General features: G+C 41.4%; 1 protein-coding gene across 1 annotated transcript; it reads right to left on the reverse strand.

Moving 5' to 3' along the window:
- Nucleotides 1–713: 713 nt before the first annotated feature.
- On the reverse strand, nucleotides 714–27257 carry LOC138304341 (zinc finger protein 135-like). The gene is made up of 2 exons (XM_069244310.1): nucleotides 27003–27257; nucleotides 714–4069 (listed from the first exon to the last, which is right to left on the reverse strand). Exon 2 carries the CDS (start codon nucleotides 3411–3413, stop codon nucleotides 2079–2081), a length of 1335 nt encoding a protein of 444 aa, XP_069100411.1. The 5' UTR covers nucleotides 3414–4069; nucleotides 27003–27257; the 3' UTR covers nucleotides 714–2078.
- Nucleotides 27258–27262: the final 5 nt, after the last annotated feature.

Here is a 27262-nt window from a genome sequence, read left to right on the forward strand (position 1 = left end):
CTTTCTCAAATACTTCAAGTTGGATAGAAAAATAATTATAATTAAACCACTACAACACTCTGAAGCTTATTTGCAGGCACCTATCTTGGATGGAGACTGGGTGAAGGCCTTGTTCTCAGGAGAGAGATATTGAGCAACACTCAATTCAAATTAATCTACTTTAAAAGCTTCACAAGATATTCTTCTGGTGTTGCAGAGATGGCAATGCACATTTCTCCCATGTGACTTGGGCCTGTGGAAAATGAGTACAGTACTGGGAGTAAGTGGTGCAGAGCCTGCAGAAATTCCCTTTTTACCTCTTGAATGCATTCTCAGACAGAGTGTGAACCCAAAATGTAAGAATAAGGGAATGCATCTCAGCTTTGCAGATCAGGAACTGGTGTTGGCCAATCCACAAACAGTCATACACTGGCTACTGTGTGAGAATCCAGATTGGATATATGGGAGTGAGATATGCAGTAATAGACCACAGCAGAGGAAATTTGCATAAAACTGTCAGGCGAGACCCTAAGGCAGATACAGACATACTTGATTGGGAGGGTAAGTTAAATAGTCTGATCACGCAAAACAATGACGTAACCTCTTGATCACTTGTTCTGGTGTTATCTTCACCTTATGAATCATACCATCTGAGAATGGGGGATTAAGAATTGGGAAGTTGCTTAGTGAACCAAACGTGTACTAGAAGTCATACATACTATATGCAACGGTGCTCAGTTTCTTGTTCAGTGTTTTTATTGTACCACTTGGCTGTATCCCTAAACGTTCCTTTTCCGAAAAGAAAAAAAAGTGTGTAATAGCTTTCTTTAGAATTCAGAAGAATGCAGAGAAAACTTTTTTTTAAATCAAATTAATTAAGATTTTTCACTTATTCTTGAGTAAGTCACATAAACAAATAAAATACAGCCAAGTCTGAAAGCAGCAGAGGAATGGAATGTGCTGGACACTGTTTTGCTGTTACCATTGAATTTTCTTAGGAGATCCTTGTACTTTTCACCACACCAGCAATAAAAGTGGAACCTGGAATTCACAGCCCGAAATACTCAGTTTCTCCTTTTACCTTACCCAGTCAATGTACTGAAAAACAGTCCTGAACACCATCCATTTTGTGTTAGTTTGATAACAGAAGGATAATTAGGCTTATTTACATACTAAATCTATTGTAAATGTAGACCTTTAGATGTTGCTCAGGATCTGCATGCCTGTTAATCAATCAGGTGTTATTTGTATAGCGCTGCTTGCCACCAGAGTGGGTTTCTAGGTGCTTGCTGAGGTGTTTATTCAAAAAGCTAGGTTTTCAATTCCTTTTCTGAAGTGGGTCAGTGAGGGAGCAGAGGCGGATGTCATTCTAGGCGTTGGTGGTGGCAGTATAAGAAATGTCCTCCGGTGAGGCAGTTGCATATTAATGGTATCTTTTCAAGGGCGACGCGTGCCGAACAGAGGTGAAGGAGTTGGTGCAGGTAGGTGGGTCCATTATCATGGAGGGCGTTGAAGGCAGGCGTCAGGAGTTTGAAGTGGCACCTTTTCTGGATCAGGAGCCAATGGAGGTCCATCAGGTGCTGGGTGTTGCAGAATGGGACAGTTGTGTTTATTCTCTGGTGCACAATAAGGTGTTCTTTCAGCAGATGATTCCTGCATTTAGTGCACTTCTGCTTTTAAACTCCTTGTGGCTAAATAGGCAAACATTCTGACTGAAGCCTTTAGCATTCTTTTACCATACTTAGATTTTCTCTAATTTAATTTCTTGTCTATTATTTTCTAAGGCATGAGGTTGCCCTTCTTACTGAACATCCTACCACATTGTGTATTAAAGTGGTTTTCTTTTAACTAAAAATGGCTTTTCCCTGGTTACAAAGGGACAATGTCTCAATCTTTTTTTCACATTTAACAAGTTAATAAAGCGTCTCTCCATTATGTGTTTTCACACGTATAATCACACAATCTCTCTCCTATGCGAGTCATGTAATGGATAAAAAGTCAAATCATGTGAATGAAGCTTTTTTCCACAAACTAGTTATAAGGATTCTTACTAGTATGTGCCTTCTCATGAATATTAGGATATCCCTTCTAAGTGAAGCTCAACACACCTTCAAGTCTATGGAAGACCTCTCACCAATGTGTGTTTTTTGATGCCTAGTAAGTGAGGACTTCACAAAAAAGGTTTTCCTACAACTAATACATTGGTAAGGCTTCTCACCAGCATGCATTCTCATGTGAGTAAGATATGCTGTCCGACCAAAGTTTCTCCCACAGTCAATGCAATCAAAAGGTTTTAAATCTGTATGAGTCCTCCTGTGAGTAAGAAGAAAGGTCCTGTTACTGAAGCTTTTTCCACAGTCACTGCAATCGTAAGGTTTCTCACCAGTATGGGTTTTCTCATGCGTACTAAGATGTCCCTTCCTAACGAATGTCTTCTCGCATTCAGTGCACTGATAAGGTCTCTCACCAGTATGCGTTCTTTCATGCATTATGCGTGCAGACGAACTGTTAAACCTCTTGCCACATGTACAGCAATGAAAGGGTTTCTCGCCAGTGTGTGCTCTCACATGTAATTTAAGAGAGGCCTTGCAAGCAAAGTTTTTTCCACATTCATCGCAGTCATAAGGTTTCTCACCTGTATGAGTCCGCTCATGAATAAGAAGGGACCCTTTCATACTGAACCTTTTCCCACATTCAATGCATGGATATGGTTTCTCTCCTGTATGTGTTCTTTCATGGGTAGCAAGATGTACTTTTTGACTGAAACATTTCCCACATTCAGTACACGGATACGGCCTCTCACCTGTATGGTTTCGAATGTGGTTGAGAAGGCCACTTCTCTGACTAAAACGTTTCCCACATTTAGGGCACTGGTGAGGTTTCTCACCAGTATGTGTCCTTTCATGATTAGCAAGACGCTGTTTCTGTGTGAAACCTTTACCACATTCAGAGCAATAATAGGGTTTCTCACCTGTATGCATTCTTTCATGGATAGTAAGAGATTCTTTCCGACTGAAGCTTTTCCCACATTCTGAGCAGCGATGAGGTTTCTCACCCGTATGTGTTCTTTCATGGCTAGTAAGGTATCCTTTCCAACTGAAGCTTTTCCCACATTCTGTGCAGTGATGAGGTTTCTCACCAGTATGCATTCTTTCATGGATAGTAAGAGATCCTTTCCAACTGAAGCTTTTCCCACATTCTGTGCAGTGATGAGGTTTCTCACCAGTATGTGTTCTTTCATGGATAGTAAGAGATCCTTTCTGGGTGAAACGTTTCCCACATTCTGTGCATCGATGAGGTTTCTCACCTGCATGTGTTCTTTCGTGCTCAGTTAGAAGCTGTTTCCCACGGAAGTTTTTCCCACATTCTGGGCACTGGTGAGGTGCTTCACCTGTATGTAAATGTGAAAATTCATGCCTATTAAGTGAGGACATGTCAACAGAACGTTTTCCACATTTAGCACATTAATAAGTGTTCTCGCCAGTATGGGTTCTGTTGTGGATATTAAGGTATCCTTTATGAATGAAGCTTTTCCCACATTTAGTGCACTGATAGGGGTTCTTGCCTAAATTATTTTTTTCCTAGTTAGAAGTGAGAACTTGCAAAACTCTACACATCTGCTGCACTCATTAGGTTTCTCATCTGCAGGTGTTCTTTCATACCTTTTTCTTACTCAACCCCTTTGCACATGCAGAGCACTTATAAAGTACCATGTACGTATCCATTCTCCAATCACTAACAGTTTTCTTGATTTAGTCACTTTTGATACACAGTTAACACAGCTCACCTGTAATCATTTAACCAAAGCTTTTCTTATCAATTGTTTTCCTTCTAGTTTTCTCCAACCTAATCCATCTTTTGGTCTTCTCAATACACAAACTCATATTGTTTCAGTACTACTAAGGCTCATCATATTTGAAATATACCCATCTCACTAAAAATCTGTTTCTCCTAGGGCTTTTGTCTTTGTCCTGAATTACTTTTAACACTGTGCCCCATCAGAATTTGTTTCTTCACACACCATTACTTCATTTGTTAGAGAAGACTGGCTTGCTTTTTTCCAATGAACATATCTTCTTGTTTTGATCACCTGTTTAAATAAGCCAAAAAAAAAAAAAAAAAAAAAAAAAAAAAAAAAAAAAAGAAAACCATTATTATTATTTTTTTTAATAGGACAGAATCATATTACCGATCCATACTCAATCTTGGCACTTTGTAATTATGCACATGTTCAGTTTGAATTAATTTCTGAATAAATTATTCTACTATTAAACCACTATGAAAAGTGTAGAAGAGAAAATTAATGGGCGACAGAACATCTGTGGTATATTATAGAAGAAAAGGAGTCAGAGTTCTGAAATTGTAGTCAAGTATAACAAAAGTAATCAAACACTGAATCCTAAATGCACACTTGATGAATCTTTCTATATAAACTTTTTGACACTAAATAATATTATTTGCATTTATTTCATGACATACTATTGACAATTCATTTCACAAATTATATTTTTAAATATTTTCATTGTGGGAGGTCCAATTCCATATAAGTTTGGATGCTTTATATATGAAGCTGTCTTTGCTACAACTACATTGACAATAGGGAAGACTTTTGCTTTATAGTGACCATCATGTTTTACTCACTTCAACACTGATGAGCATACATCCTCCTCAAAGGATTCCCAACAAAGCAATATTTTGTGATAAAACACAAATACCGATATTGCCTGGCTTTTTAAGGGGTCTCGTCCAGAAACAATATTTGAAGTCTGTAAACTGAGCCTTTCTTATTCGATGAGTGCCTATGTATTTATGCTAATATGGCACACACAGTATTATGGCAAAGATGGTGGGCAACCTGTTACCTTTAGAATTCCCCAAGGATCCATTCTTTCACACTGGCCATCAATCTCTACAACAGAGGCTCTTGGAGTCTGACTTACCAACAATGTGATTAAAATTTGCACACAAAAAAAAAAATATATATACACACATATATATATATATATATATATATATACACACACATATATATATATATATATATATATATATATATATATATATTTTTTTTTTAAATAAATACCCCACCACACACACAACTCTAAAAGCCTCCCAGAGAAGATACTGAATAAGGGGAAAACTCTGAATGAAGACCGCAGAAAAAAAGAAAAAAAAAAAAAAAAAAAAACACACATCCTGTATTGTTGCCCTTAATGGAGGCTGCCTCTAGGACGCGGAGAAAAAAAATGAGATTTTGGGGGGGGGGGGGGGGGGGTAAGATTGATTGCATGCTCAGAATAAAAGGGCTAAAGAAAAAAGTACTTGTCTTTGGTGATGCTCTTACTGGCACATACTCTAATCACAAATTCGTCACTTTGCGAATATCCCAAGGCTCCACTCTGGATCTGGAGAATTTACTCAGTTTCCGTAGGTGGCATCATGTGGCTATGCGTCAGGTCCGTGCTGCCCCAGAACCGATGGTGGGCTCCTATATAGCCTTCACGTCCACGTGCCAACATCAGTTTATATTTGATATCTGTATGCAGTGACGGGCGCCAAGTGCCTATGAATCAGATTGTACAGATTGTAGCATCTTCCCAATAGGAACCAAATGAGTCCATTCCACAGAAATGAGTGGTGGGTGGGTGGGCCAGTGAGAAATTTCCAATTAAAGTATACATCAAAAACAGCATTACAGCAGACGCCTCACCCTGTGAATAGATACTAAAGCCACAGTTGAAGGCCATAGATTGACAGAGACCAGAAAATCCTGCAGGACAGTGCTGGCAAAGTGCCCTTTCCGCCAGACCAGGTAATTCAGGCAGCGGGGCTTTGCAAACATGTAAACTCGCACCCACATACCAGCCTGAGAGATATACACAACTGGCACACCAGCAATGGTAGCAGGATTTGCTCTGTGGGAAGAGTACATAGGTCTTCTTGAGGCGGTTTCTTGGCCAATCAGTAACAGGTTTTAATGCACAAAACAATCCATTTGGAGATGGTCTACTTCTGCATAGTTTCTCCCTTCTGTGCTGCAGAGAAGGGCAGAAAAAAAGCGGCTAGTCCATGCAATGGTCTTTGGCGCAATAGATGAAGAAGTTGAGGGTTCTCTTTGGGTCTATTCGATGATGCCTCTTCCTCCTTGGGTGGAAGAGGCAGGGCAAAGAAAGCAAGTATGGTGAGAGACATCCTCACACAAAATACTTGTGTCCCACTATCCCAAAACTGGTATGAGAAGAGTTGTATAAGGTCAAACATAATTGAGAAGACTTTTTGGGAACAAACTGCCTTGTGTGGCAAGGTGTAACAACCATCAGCAGAAATGCAGCCTTTGTGCTGATCATCAGTTCTCTGGGTCAAAAATGGTAGGACTTGCTGCTAGGAAGACCGTGCTTGTTTTTCACTCATGTGGCGAGCTGAATTTATTGTCATGAGAAAGGTCTTCAGTGTAAGGAACTGATTCAAACGAGGCCCTCACGAGGAAAATTAGGACCAATTTTAAGGTCCCACCAAGGCATCACAAATGGTGTTGGCAGGAACATATGGGTCATTCCTTTCAAAAAGCATGTTATAACAGGTGATTTAAATCTGGATGGCTGATCAGCTGGAAACAGGAAAGCCAACTGGACCGATTTAACTATTGTCACAGCAAGGCCATGCTGGGACAGAGAAAGACAACAGTTATGCCACACAACTATGCCTGTAGATATTTTGAGAGGAACACGAACATCCTGCATAAAGATTTTTAGTGTGGGGATGCCTGGCTCCCAAAAAAGATACCTACTATTTTGGGAGGAAGATCAAAGGCCAACAACTGTTGCTGCTCAATCTCCAAGCATGGAGGTATACATTTTGCAAGGTGGAGAACTCAGCTTTTGCTGCAAAAAGAAGTCCTTCTGAAGAGGCAGCCAATCAGAAGACAGATGCTAATAGTCAGAAGTCCCAAATACAACACTATCCTTGCCTAGTCCAAAGCCATTAGGATGGCTTGCACTCACCCGTTCCTGCTCTTCTTCGGAACCCAGGGAATAGAGCCAGGAAGGAGTACAGGATCCCCAGCTCCAATCTAAACAAAAATGTGTCTCTGAGCAAGAACTACCTTGGGAACTCCAATGCATAAAAGCTTGGACACTGAGCATTCTGTGTGGACTTGAAAAGAAGGGTTCTCTCCATTCCCGGAAGACAACTTGTGCACCTTGGACTGTAGATGCCATTTGTGATCCACTAAGCAAGCAATGGACGAGTTTGACTACCTTGGCACTTAAAGGTACTGGGTGATCCGGGAGATACCCTGAGCAATCACCCATTTCTAGATATAGAACGTCTCCTCCAAAAGGACCCACAACCTCAAGCCACCCTGTTGCAATACCCCATGGCAGCCATGTTGTACAGGAGAACATGTACCCATTACCCAGAATTATGCGGTTAAGTGGCTGCTGTGATTTTTGCATCCTTATAGATTTGCTGCATTTGTCACACAATCCATCATCTGCCGTATAATCTGAAGATTTTAATGAAAAAAGGTATCTAGCTTAAATGGTTCAAAAGTTACTAAAAATGCACCGACACATGTTGCCACTCAGTGAAAGGCCCTTTAACAAAATTGGACTTTTCACCTTACTTTACTTATTACTATATTTGGATGTTCAACAGTTCCCAATGAGGTACAGCCAATACCCAGACTACCAAGTTTACAAATGATAAAATAATGAATACCATTCCAAAATGTGTAACAGTATGCTGCATAAAGTGCCTTTTCTACAACTTTCTGAAACGAGTCCGCCTTCAGCAACCAGTTGTTGCGGTGGTATTCCTAATCAAAGAAGATAGGCAGTGCCCACCATCACTTTTGTGAATACCTGAAGTGCAGTGGACTGGAAAGGACGAAGGGGAGCAGCAAGTACTGAAAGTGCTTGTGGCCTACATTACCGCCTGTGGGTCTGTAAGATGGGGGATGTGAAAATAAGTGTCCTGTGGGTCCAATGCTAGGATGAGCAGTTCAAGCTTTTTCTTCATTAAGAAGATGTTCAAAAGGTAACAGTTAAGGATAGAGCAGAGGCCCCCACCTTTCTTTAGTACCGAGAAAGGTAGCAGGAGTAACAACCAGTCCCAGTTTCCCATGACTGCACCCTTTCTATTGCTCCCATGGACAAGAGAGCCTGAACTTCCCCGCGCACAATGGACAAGAAGTGCTCTGGGTGAAGTTGCGAGTAGGAGCCATGTCAGGAAGGGTGGAAAGGAAGGAGAGGGCTGATCTATTCTGGATACTTTATAGCATACACCTGTCTGACACTATGTTCTGTGAACAACAAAAATGTTGCACACCATACTAAAAATCAATGTGTACCCAATGTTTTACAATTTCATCAAATTGAAAACAAATTTGGCATGCTACACATTTCAACTAAATTACTCACTTTCATTTACTCCACAAAAGATACTTGAATGAAATCATTGAAAAAGCCAAGTGGAATATACAATACTTGTTTTTGATTTACATGGCTTATTATGATTAGGGCTCCCAGTTTTCCATTTTTACTGATTTTAACAGTTATTCATTATTGGGCAGACAGGTTTCCCAACTCCAAGCGGCTCATTAGTAATGCGAGACAAATCTAAAAAAACATGCAAAGCAAGGTACACCCATGTGTACTGCTATTCAAAAGAAACACCCATGTACTTAAAATTCCACACTTTGAATACTTGGCTAGACTGCTCCCCTTAGTGTAGCGATAGAAACTTCCAATCAATCACCATTTATATAGCGTGGCTTATCGACCAGGGGGTCTCAGGGCACTAGTTGGAGGCCACGGGTCAGTCGAAGAGCTAGGTCTTGAGGTCCTTTCTGAACTGAGCCAATAAAGGGGACTGCCTGAGTTGGAGTGGCATTGTGTTCCAGGTCTGCACGCTGAGGTAGAAAAAGGATCTTCCGGATCTTCGGGTTGGTGGCAAGGGCCAGTTGTGCAGAGCAGAGTTTTTAGAAGGGGATACTGTGGTTGAAGTAGGCTGATCCGATGTTGTGGAGAGCCTTAAATGCATGGGTCAGGAGTATAAGGCGATACGTTGTTACTGCTAGGGGATGTCCAGGTTTAGTATGGCCACGGCGTTCTGGATTCTCTGGAGTCTTGATAGGAGTTTCTTTTTTATTCCAGCATAGAGTGCTTGCCATAGCAGAGTTTACTGCGGACAAGTGACTGTTCTTGCATCGATGGGCATCCGCTTGAAGATCTTTCGGAGCAGGCACAGTGTGGAAGCATGATAAGGAGATGGTGTTGACTTGGGGAGGGGAGGCATGGACAGTGATGAATCGAGAATACCTGTCAACTCCCGATACAATAAACAAATCATCTCATTTCTAATGATTAAAAAAAAAAAAAAAAAAAAAAAAAAGACCGCCTCAACACCTTTAATAAGCATCAACTTAACTTTGTTGCAACTCATCTCCAAAATAGTTTCAAAACTTACAAAATCATAACCACTATTTGCGAACCAATTTACTATGACAAACACCACTCCAAAAGACATTCTCAGAAAGATGTTAGAATGGCGAAGCGACAGCAGCTGTGCACCTCCGTAAGCTTGCATGTTCAAGAATGAAACCATGTGTAACAAGGTTCTGCTTACTACTAAAGGACCCCCAGCTTGCTCAGGTTTAAAAGACTTAAAAATGTTTGTGCTTATCCAGTAACCGACCCATCCTGAAGTGTGAAATCACATACCAAGGGGACCAAACCCTTATAAATAGGGTACCTGTAAAATGTAAGTTACTGCTAGAGAAATCTCGGTGACATGGACTAGGAGCGCTTTATTAAAGTAGCTAGGGAGGCGTACAGAATCCGAGCCGAATCTAACGCTAAATCACCAATGAAGCCTGTTTACATGTAGTTAACTTCACGAAAAAAAAGATAAATTACGTGAAACTAAGCAATGAAAAAGGTTAGTTACTGCGCTCATAGTCGACGCAGTGTCAGATCTCGACTTAATGAAGCACTTAAGACTATGGCAGATGCAAGCCAGTACATCCACGGATCAACCTCCTATAACAACACGCATTGGTAAATGCATTAGGTTTCGCCTATGTGATTAATATTTTTTAAGTTATAAGATTTAGCTTGCCGAGCATTTTTAGTGCTACAAGGTCCCACCTTTAGATAATACAGTGTCTCCAATTGCTATGATAGATTTCCACAAAGCAAGGGCAAATGTTAACTCCAAACTATTTTTAGCCTGGCAGCTTGGTAGGCAATACTGAGTAGTTGGCAATTCTGTCACATCTACAATAGTAATGACCGCTTGCGTCTTTAAATCACTATCAAGCAAACATATTTAGTTTCAACAACCTTTATTTGCATAAAAAACAAAACCGTACGTAGACAACAGGTGTACCATAATATCAACATTGTGCTCACTAAAAAGATTAGGAATATGAACTGCGTGATAGTAAACTTCCCAAAAACATCCTACATTTTGGCAGACTAACCAGAAATCAGAGAAGTGCCACACAGATAAATGTTGGAAATTGGGCACAAAACGGACTTATGCTTAAAAAAAAAAAAAAAAAAAAAATGCTATTTAAGTACACATTATCATGCTCACCAGTGTTTTCAAAGAAATGGCTTCTGTAGAAAACCATATATATGAACTATGGGGGAGAGCGGATTCAGTCTGGAATTAGACTGTGACTGAGCTGCCATACAGTTTTAGTAACTCAAAGTAAAAGCAGCTTTATTTTTTTATTTTTTTTTAAAGGAAGGCCGATATTTTTTTAGAAACAACAAGTCCCAGAAAAAAGTCATATTATAAGCATCAAAGACAATCTCCTAAACTCACGACATAACATTATTAAAACACGCAATTGCAATCAAGACGAATACACTACTGATCTTACAGCCCATGAAGCCATTCACACTTTGTTCTAAGCCAGAATCCTTGAAATTAGGGTGATAATAGTGGAAGAAAAGGGACCATGTCACCCACTTGTGCAGCAATCTATTTTGGGTTTTCCGCTTAATGCTCATTTAGTCAGGAACATAGCTACCACTGGTGCAGCAGGTGTTGTTCCACTGGGTCACAGAGCAAGACAGGCCAGTTCAGCCTTGGTACTTGTATATTTTACTACCCCCCAACAACACCGACAGTGGAAATTTTCTTTGTGTGCACAGGGGCAACATGGCATCCTTATGTGGGGCTGGAAGCAGAGGCGCTGCAGCACCTCCAGAAATAATTGTGCTGAAGTTGAGAAGGTGGGCGAGCGAAGAAGAAGCCTTTAATTATATGTGCATTTTGTCGAATTTGCTGCGTGTTCAAAAACAAAAGGTCAAATATCAAGCTTTAACTTCTGACAAAGTGCTGCTCATTCACAAACTGTAGTGTACTTTTATTTTTCTGACTGCAGAGTAAGAGGATATTGTAAAACGGATCTAGGTGACAACCCTGCTGTGGTAAAGGTAACAAAGGGAAAAGGCTGTATGTAGCATGCCAGTTTATTTTATTATTATTATTATTTTTTTTTAAACACGCATTTAAATATAGGGAAACAATGCACATATTTCAAATTATAAAAGCAATTAGGAAAGCACAAGTAAAGCACTTTTAGAAATTGTGAAGTGTGATGGATTTTTACAGGATCAAAAATAAATCAAAACACTTTACTTGTTGATGCAAAATGACAAATATTCACTGAAATACGACTTCCACACATTCATTTTTGCACTACATATTTTTACCAGTAAAACTGCATGTCTATGCAAATAGAGTAGTCGCTTCAATGAGGAATGTGCCATTTGTAAATTTCAATGCGCTAACTCAGCAGTGTTCCAAAATGTACCACCAACTACACATTACACCCTTGCCACCCTCCTGCTAAATGGACATGGCTCATTTGCTACACTTGTTTTTTTCTATGACTTGGGTATTTCACAATCCTTATGACTTAAGTGATAAAACATTAATAGCAGAACCCCCACTCCAAAAATTGTTCCAGCACCACTGCATCCTGGACAAACTAGCGTGTCCGACGTAAGAAAGAAACCCAGAACCCAATAATGGGGAACAGCACAGCTAGGTACTTGAAGCCGCAATTTTCTTTGATGGGGCTTCTGTGGGGTAGCGCTTTCAGTGTATTAAAAAGGTTCTGGCGGGCCAAAGAGAGGGACAGAGCCCGCGCAGCACATCCCTTCTGAATCAAGAACAAAAGGGCTTTCCCCAAAGAAAAAGGGTGTGTGTTTGGGGTGAGTAGTATTCCTCTTGGACATTCAGCTGCACATACATTCTGCATTTCCCATAACACAGACACACCAAATGGGTGTAGTGAAGACGAATTAGGAAGCTGGAACTGTAACCAAGGCAAACTCAATTTTGTACAATGGCGCCAACAAACCCAACATATCAAACTATATAGGGAATTATGAACCACTTCAATGCAGATGAAAGGCGACACACAGAGCCAGTGTCTTTATCTGCCCCTGCAACCTAAGACCCTAGATGTTATGTTTACATACCATAGCACATGCACACCAAGGACAGAGTTCTGGCTTGTGTTTATGAGAGCAAAATAAAAGTTAAAATGATGAAATCATGGAGTGTGTGATTATACATCTGCAAATAAAAACCGAAATAAAAACTACAGTAGGTGCCTCAGTGTTGGTCCAGGGGGACTGGCGATTGCTGTAGCGATCAAGGTTCGAGTTTCTGTGTGAGGCATTGTGGTGGTGGTGAAGGCGGAGGGGTGGGGGTTTTACGACTTCAGTAGACTGAAAAGCCCATCTGATGAAGACCCGATGGTCAGGTTGCCACCAGTGTGGCCGCCTTCTGCGGGCCACATTAAGAGTTTCCCCACTGGGTCAGCGGGAAACAGCCTACAATATTGAAGCAGGTTAATAATAGAGCTGGCGGCAATGCTGTAGTGCGTAGAGTGCACCTTCGCGATGTTCAGTATCTGCAAAGCAGACCAACATCACAACAGGCCCCCCGGGGTCCCATGCACCCGCCAACAGTTACATGGTGGTGCTTTCACCTTGTAACCGCTGGCGGAGAAGGGGATTGTAATCCCCAGGGGAGCGCTGCTCGCAGCGCAGGCCTGGCAGAATAGGACCGCCTGCCCCTCCTATGGAGAAAAACTGGGAGTGCTGGTGGTCTGACCGTGGCGCTACTGCCACAGTCAGTGTTGCGATGGACCGCCACATTGGTGGCCGTCGGACCACCACCGCGATCCTCGCAATCTTAAGGCCGACAGGGTCATAACGAGGCCCATAATATCCAGAGTTTGTGTTCAAATCACTTAATTTCTCTGTGCCTGTAATACTATCTCTAGGGTTTGCGCTATGAGTAAACTAGCACATTAATTAAAAAACAGAAGTTCTTAAACCAAGGCAGATGATCACAGAATTTCAGCATCGGACACTGATAAAAAGCATGAGGAACAAGCACTGGTACATGCATGAAATCGAGCTACAGCCAATTGAAACAGAGAAAAAGTGGCAAGCACAGGAACCAATGAAAAGCAAGGGAGTGGGATGCAAGCCCCTTTTAAGGGTAAGCACAATAGATTCCACAAGCACATCGCAAGCGATGTGCAGTTGAAACCTATAAAAAAAAATATATATATATTTTTTTTTTTAAACAATTTAAATAAATAAATAAATAAATCGGATGCTATACCATGAAGTTAACAACTCTGTGCTTCATAAATCATTACATGGAAATCCTTGTAAAACCTACCTACCCTTTAAACGAGCACACCCGCTTTATCACCTGTGTAAAATCACTCCTTATGGGTATGTATTATTACGTTAGATGTGTCCGCACTGATTAGATTCCAAGAACATTAAAAATAAAAAAATAAAAATATATTATATATATATATATATATATATATATATATATATATATATATATATATATATATATATAAATAAATAAATAAATAAGACTCCCTGCAGAGAAAAACAAGAATTGGCAAAAGCCATTAGGTTTCACCTTACTTGTTTTTTCTATGTAACTGGCTAACTAAATTTTGGGAAAATGTTATAATAATTGTTTGTTTTATTTAATTAAAAACAAATAATGTTTTTCTAATATTTGTGAGCCAGTCACATAGATAAAAAGACAAAAGGCAAAACGTATTGGCATGCGGGAAAGACAACAGAGGAGGGCACAAGACTGACAAAGAAGGCAGACAAAGAAGAGAGAAGATGTAGAAAAAAAATATATAAAAAAAAATATAAAAAAAAAAAGGACATCAAAGAGGGAAGACGTCAGTAAAGTAAGAAGATGGCATGCCAGAAGTAAAAAGAAAAGACAGCAACGAAGAAAGAAGAAGTCAAAGAAAGTAGACAGCACGCAAGAAGAAGAAAGAAGTAACTTCGGTGAACAGCCAGCAGGAAGGACACTGGCCAGTGTCCAATGGGAAGTGACCGGAAGGAGTATTTGATCTACAGGCAAGCTGACAGCAAGATAAGCGAAGACAACAGGGAGGAAAAAAAAAAAACACAAAAAAAAAAAAAAAAAAAAAAAACCACACACACACACAAAGTCATGTGCTGGCTAATCCTAAACAGGTAAATCCGAGCAATGTTGGAGTAATCCAATGGTTAATTCAGATAAGTAAAAATGTAAATTTCGCACTTGTATAGTGCACTACTCACCCGTTAGGGTCTCAAGGAGCTGTACGCGTACCGCTGTGGAACCCCTCCTGGCTTTTCCCTGTGAGGCGTCCACTCCTGGGCAACCCCCAGGTTGAAGCCAGGCATCCAAGCGCTGTCAGGGCCGTAGTGGAGATTAAGCAAGCTATTGCCCAGAGTTACAGAGTGGGACCCATTAATTAGATTAGGCACAGAGGCGAGAATTATCTGGTCCAAGGGAATTGAGCCCAAGACCCTCAGAGGTGGGAATTGAACCCTGGTCCCCGGTCAGATCCCTGCATCAGGGCCTTCTGCTCTAACCATTATGATAAGTGTGGGGCTGATTCCAAGTCCCTTTTAATTTTTTTTTTTTTACCACCCCATCAAAAGATTTCACAAGCAAGCACATGTGCAGGCAAAACCTTAAAAAAATGGGCAATCAGGGAAGAGTGTATGAATGCCTACCCCTACATATTAGTACTTTGAAGGTCTAAGCATTATTCTGAGCAAAGAAAAGCTACTATAAACACAGTGTAACAAAACATGCTCAAAGTTGGGAAGTGTCAACTCGACCCCCCCCCCCCCAACACAAAAAAGTAACAGAAGTAACAGCAGACTTCTCGTTCACATCATGTCTCAAAACATAAGAGGTGAAAAAAAAGCTCACAACCAGTGCTTGTTGAATCTAGTGGTTAGTAAACGTTAACAGTTTCATGTGAAATACTATACATAAACAGTACTAAAGTTGAGGATCGTGGCTGATATGTGTTGGTACAACAGTGTTAGCAAAAACCACCAATGAGCTCAGTGTGAAAAACAATAGACATTGTCATTAATAAAAATGGATTCAATGGCACGATTTTAAGACTAGCCCTGCGGAAACTGCATCTCGTACTGCCTAGTTAAACCTAAAAAACACAACACCGGCTATTTGAACCCAACAGTTTTAATATGATGATATCCCTACAAATCAGTCTGTGACCGAGTACAATGCACTCTATTTAGTGACATAACCAGCCTATACCAAGGTCATAACATTCATACTATCTAAATGATTTAACTGTAATGTTGCCCGATTCATGCCTGCAGTAGTTCCAATCTTTTATTGATGATATTTTTGAAAGACTTCGACTTGGTAGAACATTGAGATGAAAGTACTTTTCGCTGGGTTAGGAATAATTTTTTTTGTAGAAGAGTATTATGATCCTGCAGTTTCACTTCGTTGTCCATTTCCTCTAGCACGATTTTTTTACGATACCTGCGTGCCAGGATATACACATTTGTGATCCTCAAGAGTGGACTCACATGTAATAATGCCAGCCGCATTATATACCTCTGTAAGAAAATTATTTTCCAGAGAGATTTTCATTTTTGAATCATTAGAGAAGTAATTTAGCTTGAGTAGACATTGCTGATTTTTTCTGAATGACATTTTAATACAAGCTTGTGCAATGTAATAGGACTCACATTTGCTTGAGTTAGTGCTGTAGGCATTGTAAATTCATAATTGGACTTTTCTTGCTACAAAACAAAACGGTCAACCCTGCCTCATAATTTCATTTTTCCTGCCATGTAATTCAATTGGCCCTGTACATAACTAAAACACTTCCATTTATCTTCTTCCTCTATCTGCAGCAAAAAAATGAAAATGTTGCCATGTAGCATCCTAATTTAAACCTGCCATGCTAATTCAAATAGAACACCACTTTCACCACCCCACCATCAGAGTTGCTGGCCAGCTAACACAAAAAGACACCAGACAGCCACAGAGGAGAAATAACTAGAAGGGTTCACCCAAACATATCTAGAGTGTTCAAACAGGCATACTGTAATAAGGATGTCAAGTTGGCCTGAATCGTGGTCATAATTGTAATAAGGAGAGATTAATAAAACATATACAATTATCATATAAACCTTTATCAGAAATAAACTTGGCATTAGACTGTAATGCTCCTAATAGCCCCTAGAGGGCACCATAATAGAAATAGCATTAATAAGTAACATGGCAATGTAAACATATTGTTAGCCACTGGAGAGCATAACCCCATGAAAACAAATTGGAGAAAGTAAAGCAGTGTAACCATACAATTAGCCCCTAGAGACCTAGGGCTGGCAGACCTACTGCAATTATATTACAAACAAGGCCTTTAAAACAAACCTTCTCCCAGCTGTAAAAACAAAACTTCTAGCCATGTGAAAACTTAAGATACCGAATGGTGGGAGGGGTTATTTTGAAGTCCCCACTAACCTAGTTTGAGTACCCAGAGATGATGTAGACAGAAAGTGTTTTGAAGGTGGTCCAATTGTCCTAGGACCACCACAGGCTGAGTTATGAGCGAAAATGTTTCATAAAACTAATGACCTGCAAAGCATTATGGGGTGGGGTTTAGTGCCACAAGTATTATAGTATGTTGACTGCAATGCTCAGAACAGCCCACAGAGAACACCACAATGAAAACACAATTTGGAAGAAACAGTCATGTAACCATATAGTCAGCCCTCAGAAAGCATAGCCACAGGGCAAAAAAGATTGTGAGAAAATAATGCAGTGTAACCATATATGTAGCCCCTAGAGGGTGTAGTGCATTACAGATTTTCAGGGCTAGCAGGCCTATTGCAACGATTTTAGAAGCAAGGCGCATAAAACATAACTTCTCCCAGCTATAAAACAAAAGTTCCTTTAACATCCATGCAGAAAAAAAAAAAAAATAATAATAATAATAATAATAATAATTTCCCCTTATAATGTAATCTGATGCTCATGTATAGCAGTTGAATGCTCTTTGGGAGACTTGAGACTATAAAACTGCAAAAATTAGAGCCTTTTAATGTTTTGATGGCCTACATATGGCACTCGGGCCTCCATTACGAGTGGCCTGTTAATGCCAATAATGGGGTAATAGGCCCATTGGAATAATGCATTTTACGGGAACACAGGAGCTCCATGGTATGTCACTCAAGGTTTCACCTGCTGCAAGCAGATTAGGTATCTGGGTTAAATATTTGGGAAAATATGCCAAAATCGGCACAGTAAGTCCAATTTCTGCATAATACTCCCCAAAGATTTATAATTCCAATTATATGCGCCCCATCTCCCGACCCCGTGCAATTCTGGCGTGAACTGTAATGGAGTGGAGAAATAAAGTACGGTCTCTGGTTTACCGTAGTACACGCCCTCAGGCTTGTAATATGAGGGGGATTACCACCGTAATGCTCTGCATCTGGTTTACGGAGGTTAAAAACACAACACAGTATTTCTACGGGTGTACTTTGAATTTTACATACTGTGCCATATCCCTGGTATTTCTGTGTCGCCCTTTATGCTAGTGCTCCAGATCTGGTATCAAATGACCCAAGTCTGGTACAGCATCTCAGGTGGTAATACTCTGATCTGTGTCACTGTGGCGTAATATTTGGTACTTCTGGGTCAGTGATATAGAATTTATTCAGATCTTGAACACTAATTTCCAAGGAGTTGTGTTTGTGGTATGCTGCTGTTAATCTTCTAGATAAAGCACATAGTGCGGTGTTTTTGTGATATTCCTACCGTAATGCTAGGAATGTGGTACCTGGTGGTTATGAAATGTGTGGTATTCATATGGTATTGCTTTGGCATACAATAATTCAAATTAAGGCACTGACGTGGTACACACTTATCGTAAAGCTGTGGATGTGGCAAACAACAATTGAAAGTATGGTATTAATCAGGACCTGGCACTCTGTGGTCCTAGGGACGATACTTCTGTATTATTCCTAGAACCATTCACCAGCAGAGTAGCATGCTTAAAAAAAAATATATTACTTTCTGAGAGAAATGTGTGATCTAAAGACAGCAGGCCATAATTTGTGAGGGCCAGCTTTGCCCTTTATCCTTCCCAGTATGGTAATTGGAGTGCTTTAAAACTGGGTGAAAATGAAATCTATTTTTCACGGTGCATTCACACTGCATTAAATACGATATCAACTGCCACACAGAAATGCAAGTTCTGCTTATTTTTCGTCACACTGAAGCGCGGACTGGTGGTTCTAAGGTATTTCTGTGGTATCTGTGTTGCAGAGAGGCCTGACTGACTTTGATCTACAGATAGGCATTTCTGTGTTTCCTGTGGGCAACCTCTCTTTGGCCTGTTAGTAATATTCTTCAGGATGAGCTGACGGTTTCTAGGACTGTTACGGCCCTTTAGTCTCCGAAGCCATTGGTGCCACAGAAAACGATTAAGAAAAGTGTGGCATATTGAAAATAATCAGAAAGGTGACGCGAGCAGCTACTCTAGGAGAGAGACAGAAGAAAGGGGAAAAAAATCCTAACTGGACTTTTCTTGCCACAAATTGAAAATGAAAAGTAAAACATTAAACAAGCCAAATTAAAGCACCAGGGCTGCCATGATTGCAAAGGAGAGACACAAAAGGAGCAAGGGATACAGAAGGCAAGCCAATTCGGTCCACAATGTTGGCAGTGTCAAGAATATACTGAATGTGAACAGAAGGGGAATTTCACCCTTCGGGCCAAGGACAGTGTTTGTATGTTAATAGAATGAAATGTCCTGAAAGCATTTTTGCCTTGCATTTCAACAAAGCTCCAATCAAATTAGCAGAGCAGCCTGAGAAGATTCATGACCCCAATAAAGGAGATAAGAAACGGCTTGTGTGCGATATCATGAGTGCTGGCAGAGAGGGGCCCTGGAGAAATAGACACTTTAGGATGCAAAGGTATATTGTGGCTTTTGTGAGCAGTGAGCTAAATGAACAGGTGTTTGTTTAGTAAAATAAGCTTATTTTAGGAGTAGGAGGTAAAAGAGGATAGCACTGAAAAAGCCAAAACAACTGTCAGCCACATGGGAGGAACAGAAAGCTGCAATAAAAGACAGGCAGCTACCAGCCTAAAACACTCATAGTGAAAGGGGAGCACCAAAGAAATGTAAAAAATAGTCTCTCACAGCAACAGATAGAGAAACTAAAGTGGAGCACAGTGGTTGCTCACTGCTCTGAAACAGAAAGAGGCAGAACTGACCACTAGCAAACAAACCTTTTGAAAGGACACTGCAATCAACAAATGAAAATTGCTTTAACCCACAGTAGAAGTATACACCAGGTTGAACACTGACGCTCGACCTAAAAATGGCAGATGTGTTGCAGTGATGATTAAATATTTCAGGATCCATGAGACCTATATACTTTATTTGGTGTCAAAATATAGGTACCAGGGGTCAGGCAGTCCTATAGAGGCAGAAAATAACTCCTCAGGGAAATCCTTCAGCCATTTTCCACAATGCCAGAGAAAAAAATGTATAAATGAAACAAATGTTTTTTTTTTTGTTTTTTTTATCTTGCATATACTCCAAAGTTTATGATCGGAATATGAAAAAAAAAGTTTCACTCCTGTGTTAGACACATTTTGATAGTTCACTTTATTTGTTTCGGCAATAGCTTGTGGTACACATTTGCAGAATGTTGAACACTTAAGAAGAGCATATCGACAGGGACATCTTTTTGTAGCACACTTCTGCATGTACGTGCAACTTCTGTGGGTAGAGGTGTTTGAAATGTTATAGGTTTTAGCACCCCATTCAATATCTTCCCAACCAAATTCAAACAAATATTTCTCTAAATATGCATGATCCAAAACATCTACACATCTTCTGATTAAGGAGAACGCTCTTAATAGGATGTCGGTGGAAGGGCCCTTGATTACGAACTCACTGCACCGAAGATCAAATATGCGACAATCAGAACTCCTTTTCCACACATGCACGGGGTATTTTTCTACTTTGTTAAAATCACATTCTTCTTGTGCCTCATCAATGCCTTTTAGAAACTTCAGAGGTTCAGCGGTTAAAGCTCAAAGCTTTGTTCCAATTGTGCTCATAGTTTCATCAGCAGTAAGAATAGGTGCCTTGATAAGAACACCTGCCATCTCTTGGTCAAGTTTCTTATACAAAATCTGAAAGAGGACTAAGTGTCTTTTCTTCTAGCCCGGTCCTTAATGCATCTAGAACTCTGACAATCACTGACTTATAAATATTGCAACAAAGGTAAGTAGCACAATAATAACATGTGTCATTTGACAGTACAATGACTATTGGAGCCATTTTGAACTGCCCCTTCAGCATGTGGCACAACACTAAGGTCAGCTTCCTCCCATTTGATGTTGAACAATATGGTTGTACTTTTCGAATTTCTCTCTGCATGCACCAGCTCCTCATTGACAATCATTCCACTTGCAACAATTGCAAATTCAGTTTTCACTGAAGCATCAGCAATGTTTTGGCGAGTTAGCATTGTCAAATTAATCTTGTCCAGATTTTTACAAATTGCATAGGTATAGGTGTTGAATTTTAGATGCAGGCAAGATCAGTTGGTCCACCTGTAGACATTCATATGATTCTCTCACATTCTTTGACAGACAGTTCAAGGTAACTGTCAAAGACAGACAATGTGCAGTTCATGCATGGTGCACACTGACCGACATCTGTAGAAAAGTCTGAATGACCTTGTCGATGTTTTTCATGGATAAAATCTTGACCATTTGCAATTGAGATATAGTCCATAACAGCAGTTTTCAATTAAGACACCTTTTTAAAATGAAATTCAAGTGAAAGGTCCCCCCCCCCGAACTCTTGTATGAGTTTGTGCTTCACTTGTTTTGCTGCAGCATTACCACCAAATAATATGTTGGCTGGAAAAAAAAAAAAAAAAAAGAGACCATGCCACGGAACGTGCTTGTTAAATGTATTCCTTTTTACTACATCCATCTCTCTCTCTGTGCTTGCGAAAGCTGTTTTTCATAACCGTTTTAGAAGTCGATAGGACAAAACTCTTACTAAGGCACTTAAAGCGTGGAAGTTTAGCTTTAGGTATGTCAAACAGCTTTTTATCTTTCAAAATCTCTCCTGCTTCAGTTCTGCATATAGTTTTGATCCATGTTCCAGGATCAAAAGTCAATGTGATTTTATATCATTATCCACATATTGTTTGGTCACGAAGTTGTGTCGTTGCACAGGCATTTCAAAGTGGTTTTCTTGATGCTGCATGAAACGAGCAAGGCTGTCAACATGTTTATTAAAGTATTCCCCTCTTTTCCCCCAAAAGTTCATGGTGAGCAACAGTTTCACGATGACCCATTAATTTTCAATTTGTCATCTCTCTGAAAACATTACAAATAGAAAGGATTTCATGGTAAACCAGCTGCCATTGAGCAACATATTCATTTTTATGTGTCTTACCAATGATTCCCCTGGAGGTTTTCTGTGATAGCTGAATTGACTGTTTCAGTTTATCTGGAACCACAGAATTGACCCTTCCCACTCAGCACAAAATGTCTTTGGATTACTTTTCTGTAGAGGTATGTTTTTTCCACCTCTGGCTTCTTCGCCGTTTCCAAATACCAGGACCCATATTTCAGGTAGCAAACAAAACTGTGAACACACAGTAATTAGTGACTCCATAGTCTTAACATGCAGCACCCAATCAGCATGTATCATGTTTTTCAATAGAGCCATCATATGTAAAACATTTCCCCAGTACTTCCAAAGTTCTGATTTTTCTTCACATTCTTTGACAAACTTGGGTTTCAGGTTTCCGAACTCAGTTAATTCAACATTGCATGGCTTTGCATTATGTCTTTTGAATGAAGTGCACCCTGTGCCTTGTTCACTTCCGAGATAAAATAAGCAAAACCGAATTTGTCAATCTTGTTTCAGAAAGCATTCCAACGCAATGTTTCTATAGCTTCAGATATGATGAGCATACCTTGTAACGAACATGAGTTCCGTTCAAACCTGACTGGACAGTTATGCTTGCAAAGATTTCAGCCGCAATAAGCACATTGTCTGTGCAACATCCACTGAGATAACTTCCTGCACACCGCAGTGCAACTTTTGTCATGTGGAAAATAGATGTGTATACTGTTGCGTAGTTTGTTATTGGAGATGGTATTACTGATAAAAACCCAACCTTCTTCAGTGGAATGGTATTTTTGGGGAATCAGAGCCTAGGGAGAAATGGCTTTTCTTCATTCTGCACAGAATAAGCGCTGTGATAAATTCACCTTTGCGGACCACAGCATCAGGTAGAAAATTCAGGCCATCAGCCACTTTGAAACCTGCTGGTAGACAGGAACGCCTTGATGGCTTGTAGTGATTTTGCACACTTTGGCAGGGTAATTGGGTTACAAGTTGCAGCTTTGTTTATGCCCACAGCTGAGACAGCTACCACCATGTGACCGCTGGTGGAGAAGGGGGATCATAATCCCCAGGGCGACTGCTTTAGAAGCAACCAGTCCCATAGACAAGTAGATATTTTAATAAAGTATACACCCCTGAGGGGAGACTTCCGGATGTTGACCCGGGGTCATGACCCTTCTGTAGAGTTGCAGTGCATACAAAAGAATGGGGATGGAGTATTCTGGGCTGCACTCCGACCAGGACATTGCACATTTATAGGGATACCAAGTGCATGGTCTCTCTGTTGGAAAACGGGTTATTGGTAAGGGCAGGTAGGTACCTGCACTTAGCAATAGGCCACTAACCTCCACTAAGGTCCAGTTAGGTCTCAGTAAATTAAACCCAGCTCAACCCTTGGTAGCTTGGCAAGGAGCGTCAAGGCTTAACTTAGGAGACAGAGTGTAAAGCATTCAAATATCACAAAAAACAGTAATTAAATAAAAAACACAGGAAACAGTTTAAAAACCCAAAACAAATTTATAAAAATAGATTATATTTTTATCTTTAAAACGACACAAAAAAAACGAATAAAATCGGATAAGGGGAACCGGAGATATGAATTTTAAAGAATTATTATCTTTAAAATTACACAAAAACGAATAAAATAGGATAAGGGGAACTGGAGATATGATTTTTTAAAGAATTATTGCTTTTTAGCACCTAGAAACAAAAAGCGCCAATCGGGTCATCTGGCTGCACCTCGGCCGGGGAAAAGTCAAAGTTTAAGGCCGACCGCGATGGAGCCCTGCTCTGCTACAGGCCACGGAAGGCCTCGGTTAAAAGTTTACCTTCGCACTTAGTCTCTTTTTTGAAGATTTTCTTCAGCGGGACGAACCTGCCAGTCCAATCCGACCTCCTGGAGACCTTCTCCAGATACGCGATGCGGGAATCTTCAGTGGAGATTTTTACCTTCGGACTTAGTCGTTTTTTCTAGGTGAAAATCCTTCAACCGGGGTAAACCTGGATCTTGATCTGACGACCCTGGAGCCCTCCTCAGATACGCTGGCTGGGAGGTCCCGGTCAACTTTTTACCTTTGGACTTAGGGCCAGATGTAGCAAGCAGTTTTGCCCATTCTGTGTCTATGGGAAAATGTGTTTGTACATATGGCCCTTAGTCTCTTTTTCAGAGATTTTCTCTACCGGGACGAACCAGCAAATCAGGCCGAGTCGCGGTTGAGGCAAGCCGGCTAGAGTTGCCACGGCGGGTCGGTCCCTCTATGGAGCTTTTTTTTCAAAAGTTCTCCAAACGTCTGGGGCTTCTCCCATATGTCCTTTTAGGGTTCTTTTGAAGTCCACAGCTCACCCCAAGGGTCCAGAAGTTCTGAGATGGTCCTTGGGGTGTGCGGACTACAACTCCCAGAATGCACCTGGCGCAAACTCCTTTTTGGCCACTGGACAGTGGTCAGCTGGTCGCTTTCTTCAGGAGTTGGTGCAGGGGACTCTGGATAGCAGTTTTTCACCTGTAGCAAACAGGGAGTCCCTCCTTAAACCAGTTGAAGCCAGGCAAAGTCCTTCTTGTGGTGAAGCCCAGGTGTGCAGCTGGTGCAGTCCTTCTAAGTGCAGGTTCCAGGTGCAGGCCAGGGGTCCAGCAGGGCAGTCCTCCTTCTGTAGTTCTTCCTTGTTGGATGTGGTAGGGAACTGAGGTGTGGGTGCAGGTCTGCCAGTTTTATCCTTGTTCCTGGGTGAAAAGCAAGGGGGTCCTGGTTCTCCAATCAGGTGCAGGGTCCTTCCCCTGTGATGACCACTTCCTGGGAAGTGTGGCAAAAATCAATCCCAGGAGGCAACATTCTACAAAAATCCATCATGGCTGAATCTGATTTTTGGAGGTTACATCTGGCTGAGCCCACCCACTGGTGTGGCTAAAAATCATAAACACACCCCTCTCCTAATCTAATCAAGGGGGCACCTAGTTGTCTGGGGTTGCAGGATGTGGGGTGTTGCTGGTTGCTCCAAATGTCCTTCTCTGCCTTTAAAGACCAGTTTGGCAGCCCTCCCCCTTCCTGCCTCACCATCTGCTGAGGGGAGATTACTTCCCACAGGCACATTCCTTTGTGTGAAGCCAGGCCACTTCACACCTCATCAAGGTAGCCTGTCCAGGCTGCTAAAGGCTGGACAATCAGAGCACAGTAGCAAAAACAATGCAGGGCAGAAATTGGCAACTTTTCAGGTAAAGTTTAAAACTCTTTACCTGAACAAGTTATATTAAATCCCACAACTGGATGTTGTGAGATTTATTACAACAATTCATTTGATACCAAACTCTTGGTATGCATCATTTAAGGAGACTTTACAAATTAAAATAAAGTCTCCCCATTCTAGCCTACGAAGGCCATTCACTACAAAGAGGGAAAAACGAATTTGGTTGTTTTTACCTCACCAGGGCTTATAAAACTATTTTTATAATGTCCCTGCTTATAGTTACATTGCACCCAGCCCTAGGGGAACATAGGCACACCTTAGGGGTGACATATGTAAAAAGAAGGTAGTTTAAGACTTTGGAACTAATTTTAATTCCAAAGTCGAATTTGCATATAACTTTAATTTAAAAGCAGCCAGCAAGGCAGGCCTGCTTTTAAAATGACACTGGGCACCTCAGCAGTGGACCTTTGGGTGCACTACCTATGCTGTGGTCCCTAAACCTACATGCCCTACCATATACTAGGGACTTATAGGTAGGTTAACTTAGCCAATTATAATTAGCCTAATTTGCATATCCATTTTACACAGGGCACTGGCCCTGGGACTGGTAAGCAGTACCCAGGGCACAGCCAAGAGTCAGTAACCACCAGTACCTGTCCAAAAAGTGTAGGGGTGACCAGGGCAAAAAGGAGGACTTTCCTACACTCTCCAACTCGGATGCCCCAAGACAACAATACTCGGGTCAACAGCTTCCATGGATTTTATAGCTATAGCAAATAGAAGGGGCAAAGGGGGAAAGAAGGGCATCCGTGCTGAGTCACTCTAGCTAACCAAATTCAGTCTGATGCTAGGGTTCCTGTGCACACTCGATCCGTATATAGTTACTTCACCCACGGTATTGTGGCCCAAGCCCCATCTTTTCCATGACAAGCCATAAGTATTTCCACTCCAGAGAGAAGGCTTGCTCGATATCAAGCAATTATAGGCTAGTCACTTATTCTCCTAGTGATAACTTATGAGATGTAACTGGTTCAAGCAAAACGCTAAAGTACCTTCGGGTCGAGTTGAGACGTGGCTCCAACAGGGGAAAATGCCCCGCTATATCAAGGTGGTCATCCACTGACTGAGACCGACATGGAGACGCCGGCTATGCCAGGCAATGCAGCTCTGCTTTCAGAAATCCAGTCCTCCCATTGGCCCTGAAAGGGAGGACTGGTGAGGGACAGAGGTGCCACTTCTGTGGCAGGACTTATGAGAACTAGAGGACACTTCGGGGGTTCCAGAAAACATGGGCAAGGTCCATTCTACAGCTAGAGATGCAGAAAATCAGACTCTGTCCAACAACCCATGCCTCAGTTCCCAGAAGGGATCGAAGGAACAAGCACTGGGCCCTTCCTGGGTAACAGACTTAGGTAACCCTTCCGCCAGGAAAGTTCTCATTCTGCTTCATCATAAAGCAAGAGTAAAGAGCATGGTGGATAAGGTGCACTCATGAGAGCTGAAGCTGGCCGCGCTGCTCCAGCGGCCTCTTTGCTGCCACCGTCACTGGATGAGTCTGGAGGTAAGGTGTTCTACTCTTCGGGGTTTGGAGAGGACGGGTACCCTCTTCCACTCGGTTTATCAAGCGATGGTGGCAAGCGATGATGGCGGGAACTAATCAGCTTTTTAATGAGGCTGTGCTGGAACGTGCTTGTAGTCCCCCGATCGCCTTTAAGCCTGGAATGCAGCCACGCCCCCTCCCATGGATTGGATGGCACGTTTGAATCCAGTAGTTTTGGTCACCGGGTTACTTTTGGCGCGCTTTCGCCGCCACTGCAGCTGCCCTGCCCCTTTGCAGCCCAAGAGAAGGCAGTTCTCTCAAGTCCCCTTTTAGGACAATACCTAAGAAAAAGCTGTAATGGACTCACAAAAAGTGTCACAATTTATCACACAAACACACTGCACAAATGGAAATGTCACACATAATCCAACCAAAAATTTGGGAGCGACGTGCCCCCCTCCCAGCCTAACAACGTGAGCCCAAGCACCCAACACTGACCCGTTCATAAGGCACTGCATTTTTCATGCTTTACAGGACCCGTATGTCTCCTGCAGGCAAAGCTCTACTTCAGGTCCCAGAGCTAGAATCTCCCAGGGTCAGTCTGTCCTGTGGCCAAAGACTACCTTCTCCAATAAGCGGATCGCAGCCCGACCGTGTACGGAGTCAGGACCGCCGGCTCCCATGCGACTGGACCACACGTTCCGGAGCGGCGAGCGACTCCAACCGGAGCAACGAAGGAGTATCCCTTTCCTGAAAGA

This window comes from Pleurodeles waltl, chromosome 7 (genome assembly GCF_031143425.1).
Source record: "Pleurodeles waltl isolate 20211129_DDA chromosome 7, aPleWal1.hap1.20221129, whole genome shotgun sequence".
NCBI lineage: Eukaryota > Metazoa > Chordata > Amphibia > Caudata > Salamandridae > Pleurodeles > Pleurodeles waltl.

Coding starts and splice junctions, on each gene's coding strand:
- LOC138304341 (XM_069244310.1), bottom strand. CDS start 3,413: ATGTCCTCACTTAATAGGCATGAATTTTCACATTTACATACAGGTGAA.